Here is a 6,717-nt window from a genome sequence, read left to right on the forward strand (position 1 = left end):
CTTGTCTGTTCCTCTTCCCCCAATTCCCCAGCACTGTTCCCATCCCCCCAATTCCCCAATAAAAAATCTTCAAAAAAAAAAAAAAACGGAGAAAAGCAATCTACCAGTGTTCAAAGCACTGGTTATAAGGATGCTCAATGATCTCAGGGAGAACTTCCACAAAAAAACAGAAAACAGAAAATGGTGGTAGAAAACATAAAAAAGAACCAGTCAGAAATGAAGAATACAAAAACTGAAATGAAAAATATATTAGAGGGGATCAATACATTAGATAAAGCAGAGGATCACATTGTCAATTTGGAAGATAAGAACAGGGGGAAAAAAAACAAAAAACAGAATCCAAAAAATAAGGACAACTTACGGGGCCCCTGAGACAACATCAAGCATACCAACATTCACTTGATCCTGCCAAAAGGACTAGAAGCAATTCAAGCATATCAACATTAAAATCATAGGGGTACCAGGAGTAGAGAGAGAGCAAGGAATTAAAAACCTATTTGAAGAAATAATGATGGAAAACGTCCCTCACCTGGCGAAGGAAATAACATACAAGCCAAGGAAGCACAGAGAGTCTCAAACAAGATGAACGCAAAGAAGCGCAGATCAAGACACATCGTAATTAAAATGCCAAAGGTTAAAGACAAAGAGAGAATTTTAAAAGCAACAAGAGAACAGCAGTTAGTTACCTACAAGGGATTACCCATAAGACTTTCAGCTGATTTCTCTGCAGAAACTTTGCAGGCCAGAAGGGATTGGCACAAAATATTCAAAGTGATGAAAAGTAAGTACCTATAACCAAGATTATTCTACCCAGCAAAGTTATCATTTAGAATCAAAAGACAGATAAAAGGCTTCCCAGACAAGAAAAAGCTAATGGAGTTCATTACCACAAAATCAGAGTTATAAGAAATAAAAGGGACATCTTTAAGAAAAAAAAGATAAAAAATATGAATAAAAATGGCAATAATGACATATCTATCAATGATGACTTTAAATGTATGTGGATTAAATGCACCAATCAAAAGAGACAGGGTAGCTAAATGGATAAGAAAACAAGACCCTTACATTTGCTGTGTACAAGACACTCATTTCAGACTGATAGACACACACAGACTGAAAGGGATAGAAAATATTTCATAAAAATGGAAACAAACAAAAAAAAGCTGGAATAACTTTTACTTAAACCAGACAAAGTAGTTAAAACAAAGGCTATAACAAGGGACAAAGAAGGACCCAGTAATCCTACTTCTGGGTTTTTATCTGAAGAAACCCAATAAACTAATTTAAAAAGAAATATGTATCCATATGTTCATTGCAGCATTATTTATAATAGCCAAATATAGAAGCAACCTAAGTGTCGGCCAACAGATGAATGAATAAAGAAAAAGTGGTACATATGTAGAATAGAACATCACTCAGCCATAAAAAAAAAAAAATGAAATCTTGCCATCTGCAACAACATGGATGGACCTAGGGCAGCAGTTCTCAACCTTCCTAATGCCGTGACCCCTTAATACAGTTCCTCATGTTGTGGTGACCCCCAACCATAAAATTATTTTNGGCCAGCAGCCACAGTGAGCGGCCATCCAGAAGCCGGCGACTGATTTGCCTCACCCGGGAAGAGCGCAATGATGGTGCCAACTTGGGCCAGTGAAGCAACGTCCTCCACAACTAGACTGAAGAACAAAAGGAGAGCACACTTGTCTATTCCCATCCCCCCAATTCCCTAATTAAAAAAATATATAAAAAATAAGAATAAAATAAAATAAAATAAACTGCTTATGATAATATAGAGATAAATATACATATATATTATATATACACATATATACCTGAAACATTTTCATCTAGATCAGCGGTTCTCAACCTTCCTAATGCCATGAACCCTAAATACAGTTCCTCATGTTGTGTGTTGTGGTGACCCCCAACCATAAAATTATTTTCGTTGCTACTCTATAACTGTAATTATGATACTGTTATGAATCATAATGTAAATATCTTTTTGTTTTCCGATGGTCTTAGGCGGCCCCTGTGAAAGGGTCGTTTGACCCCCAAAGGCGTCGCGACCCACAGGTTGAGAACCACTGATCTAGATCAAAGTAGTTGTTTAAATTAAGTTTTACCTGCAAAAATAATCTTTGTAAATCTTAAAAATACCCATTCCATATATCTTAAGGTTTACCAGTATATGGATTTAAGAATGACGTAGTGTACATTGGGGGAAAAAATTCACAAAGCACAATTCTTTATTCTTTAACAAATTATGATTTAACTAAAATATCACCTTTCATTCCTGATTTCATAATTCTTAAAGCTTAAAATAGATATTATCCTCTGTGTACTTTGTTCAAGAAAATGCATTTTGGAATAAGAGATGCATCAGTACTTGCTACTATACTTTTCTGTTTCTTCTAAAGTAGAGAATTTCTTTTGAAATTGTTTATATTAGAAATGCAATCATAGTTTTGTGGACCATAATACATATTATTTTTAATACTAACCCCTTATTGCCTTTTCTAGTCCAACTCATCCAATCAATAAGCAGGTAGCTAATATGCAGAGATAGTACATGGCTGTTTTAAATAATAGAACAGTCCACATTTCTTGGGCAATAATATCCTATTGTAATGGTAGAGGTTTATTATAATTTCTTCTAAAATTATTCAATAATAGAGGCTGGCTGAAAGCTTCTTTATTATACTATTTAATTCAGTTTGAAAAGAATAAAATGTAAGCAGACTGGAAAGCACCACTAAGTTAAATACACATTTAAACAACAACAACAACAAAGATAAATGACAGATCAACATACTCCAGTTGGCTGGTTAGTTGTTTGTTTGTTTTTCTTTTTCTGTTCTCCTTTATTATTGCCTTTTTGAAAAAAAAATCCATATCACACCATCATTTAATAAGCTGAAATCAGCCACATGTCTATTCTTGGGGTCTCACGGTGACTCTCTACAGAATAATACATTAACCTTAGGCAGCTGTTATCCTGAAATACTCCATTTTAGTGGTAATATTTTGTCCTTAATGGCAAACTTATAAAGATTTTTATAAAATAGTCTCTGTGGGACTTGCAAAGAAACATGTTTCTTATATGCACAAAGCCAATACACTAGCTGGGTTAACTTTAATAGTCTCACCCAAAAGAACAGCATACATCAGTTCTTTTAAATGCAATATTATGCTTTTATGTATCAAAAAAGGAAGGCAAACTAGGGACAAAAAAAATCAACCTTTAAATTCCTCTAACTTGTTTAATACACAGGTGTGTTTCAATGAACTGCAGCAATTTCAACTGATAGGGCCACTGACACTTGTGGAAGCACAGAAAACTCTAAGATGCAACTGTATTTCCTGAATTTCTTGGAATCTCTATGAATGTGTTTTTTTTTTTTGTATCACTTTACCCTTTGGGAAAATGGCCCAATATTTAGAGAATAAAAGCACAAAGAAGCTATCAGCTGCATGCACAAGTGATAGTATGTATTCAGTTTAAGAATCTAGAAAACTACAAAGTTAAAAGGTAAAAAGACACATAAAAATGTCAGGGTCATTTTAAATGCCCTGAAACACACAAAGGGGTCATATTTGAAAGCCAGAACATATTAGAGAAGCACCCATCAGGTGACTGATGTGATAAAATGGAGGAGCACCATATAGACATGTTGAATTCATTATGCTTGTTATTCTATCACTTTATGAAAGAATCACTATTTATATAATATATAGATGACTTGATACAAACAAATATAGCTGAAAAACAAACCTGGTGTGTATTGCTGGCTAAGCAACAAAATGGTTATGTGCTCTTAGAAGTTATAGAGATCTTTATACCTCTTTTTGTCTTTATATAAAATGGGGAAGGCGACTAAGTGATTTTTAAAATGCCTTTTGTTACAATTTAGCAGGGAAGGGCTTAAACTACATCTATTATTATAATCCTCAAAATGCATATATATTTTTGAATCAGGTTGCTCTAGTAGTATGCATTTCTTTGGCTTGATATTGCATCCTCTTAGTTCCTTGCACTTACCCAGAACAGTGAGATAGGCCTTGGAAGTTTTCACAGGCATTGTAAATAAAGAACAGGTGTACTGTCCTTCATCAGAGAGAGACACATCACTGACGCTGATACTCAATTCATGCCAGGAAGCCCGAACCAGCTCGATCCGATTGTCCCTTAAAGCTGGAAAGAGAAAATATTAAAAATATGAATAACAACATTAGAAAAATCAGTACTATTAGACTACATATTTTTAGCACAACACAATAAACATTTTTCTTTTTTGGCCATACATCTAAATCTCATTTTCTGAAACAGTTTAAAGGACAGTTTAAATATATTGAAATATTTTATCAGATTTTTTTTAATCAAAGTAGAATTAGGTGCTTGTTAAGGTTCTCAGAAATAACTTTTTAATTAAATGATTGCATCTAATACATTACATTGGATGAGGTAGATGATGATAAAAATGGCTTCCCTCCACGAAGTCTTTCATGAAATGCTAGTGCCAAGAAAAACTGTAAACAAAAGGGTTCACTTCTATGGACAGATAAATAATGGAAAACTATGCTGCATTTCTTCCAAGGGACCAACAATGAGCATTAGCATATTAAAAGCTCTCTGCAGTAGAGACACCTGTTGAACTTCATTTAAACCAGAGCTGACATTCAGCTGAAAAGCACCTGTAAAATACCAGATGTTAAAATATGCTCTGATTCACTGGTGACTCTTGTGCTGTCTGTTAAATATTTTTTAATATATTCTTTGGTTAAAACCACCTTTTCTATAACAGAACACTTGTTTTCACAGAACTCTTAACATCTTAATGACTTATGCTTCTCTTTACTCATTTTAGAAAAATAACATTAAAAAAGTTTAAAAATCATTATATACTCCACTAAGTACAGCTATATAACCTGGAATTAAACAAGAGGCCACTAAAAGATTACTCTGAAAGGTAGAAAGAAAACGATGGACTGGTTACGGACAACAGGACCTAAGGAAGAACACAGAGGCTCCCCAAATAAGAAGCAAAGGAAATGCAGATCTGGCTTCCACCAACTACAACCCAGCAACTGAAGGTGACTGAGGTAGACTCATTTTTTTTTGCCGATCAAATGGAAGTCCCACCAGCAACATCACCAGTAATGGGAACCAAGTGGGAGCATCACTAACAGTAAGTGTCTATGGAAAGTGACCTTTGTCCCCTATGGGCTGAAGACTCCCCTTCCCTACCAAGAGCAAAAGGCCAACTGGGCAGCATAGGCAGCAGGGCAATCCCTCTACAACTACTGAGCCCGAAAACACACACACACACACAAATAAAAACCTTCCCATAAGCTAGAGAACCACTTACCTACCTAAAGCCACACGCTTCCTGCTCTAGGGAAGCACCTCTGTCCCCTTAGGTGGCACCAGTAGACATCAGTGTAACCCCCAGTAGAACTAGATAGCTCAAGCTGACCAAATGGAATCACAAAAGCTCTGAAAAACTGGTAGAACCACAGCCTGCAAATGTATGCTAAAATCTGTGTGCTAAAGCTAAACAGAATGATGGCATTTTAGAAGATTTAAATAGGAACCAGAGTATCCTAACATAATAGCCAAATGTTTAAGAAATAATAATGATAATAATAATAATAATAATAATAATAATAATAATAATAATATCACTGGTCATACTAAATACCAGAAAAATCATAACTTAAATGAGGAAACATAATCAACAGATGACAATACTGAGATGATATGGATACTGGAATTATCTGACAGTGAATTTAAATAAACTATAATAAAAATACTTTAATAAGCAATCACTAACCACCTTGAAACAAACAAAAAATCGAAAATTTCAGCAAAGAACAAGAGGTTATAAAGAACCAAATGAGTTCTAGTCATGATGGTGAAGTAGGAAACGCATGCCTCATGTCTCTTGCTAAGCAGCTCTAAGCCTGGGACTAGCAGGAGCTGGCCTCGGTTCACAGCTAAGCCTCTTCCAGGCAACTCCAAGCCCAACACAAGTGGCAACCATATTAAGATCACTTTGTAGCTCATACCAAGTGGCCCAAGGCAGGGCACAGGCAGTGGCTGACCTTGGCTTGCAACAGAGGTCCTCCCAAGAGGCTCCAGGAACCACACTCACTTGCCAACTTCAGACTACACCAGAGTACCATCCAAACACCTCCACAAAAGACACAACCAAAGAGCAAACTGGGCAGGAACCAGGGCCCTACTAAAGCGAATCCTGCTCTTTATGGTCAGCTTCTGCACAATAGCTCCTCCACTGTAATCATGGCCAATACTTACAACAAATCAGCCTGAGGTTCAATTCCTCCCACGGACATGCAAACAGCAATCAAGGCTCAACTACAACAGGAGGGCACAAACAACCCACACAAAGAAAACACCTAGGGCACCTGGCTCAGGTGACCACAGAGACTGTGCCACTGATCCCCACAGGACACCTACTACATAAGTCTACTCTAAAAAGACTGGGAGACATAGCAGCTCTACCTAATATTAGAAACAAACACAGAGAGGCAGCTAAAATGGGAAGACAAAGAATATTTCCCAAATAGAAAATCAGAACAAGGATCCAGAAAAAGAACTAAACAAAATGGAGAAAAGCAGCCGTCCAGAAGCCAGCGACTGATCTGTCTCACCCGGGAAGAGCGCAATGATGGTGCCAACTTGGGCCAGTGAAGCAA

At 36.4% G+C, this 6,717-nt stretch overlaps 1 protein-coding gene across 3 annotated transcripts in view; it reads right to left on the bottom strand.

Annotated features, from left to right (window-relative positions):
* The window catches only part of CADM2 (cell adhesion molecule 2), a 249,668-nt gene that overhangs the window by 168,719 nt on the left and 74,232 nt on the right, over positions 1–6,717 (bottom strand). For 2 of the 3 annotated variants that reach the window (XM_019626381.1, XM_019626379.1), the window contains exon 2: positions 4,040–4,192. In XM_019626381.1, the coding sequence (XP_019481926.1) occupies positions 4,040–4,079 (40 nt within the window). In that variant the 5' untranslated portion in view covers positions 4,080–4,192. Of the gene's footprint in view, positions 1–4,039; positions 4,193–6,717 lie in introns of those variants that run through there. The other variant, XM_019626378.1, reaches the window with a different exon arrangement.

The sequence above is a fragment of the Hipposideros armiger genome, unplaced genomic scaffold, assembly GCF_001890085.2.
Source record: "Hipposideros armiger isolate ML-2016 unplaced genomic scaffold, ASM189008v1 scaffold_670, whole genome shotgun sequence".
NCBI lineage: Eukaryota > Metazoa > Chordata > Mammalia > Chiroptera > Hipposideridae > Hipposideros > Hipposideros armiger.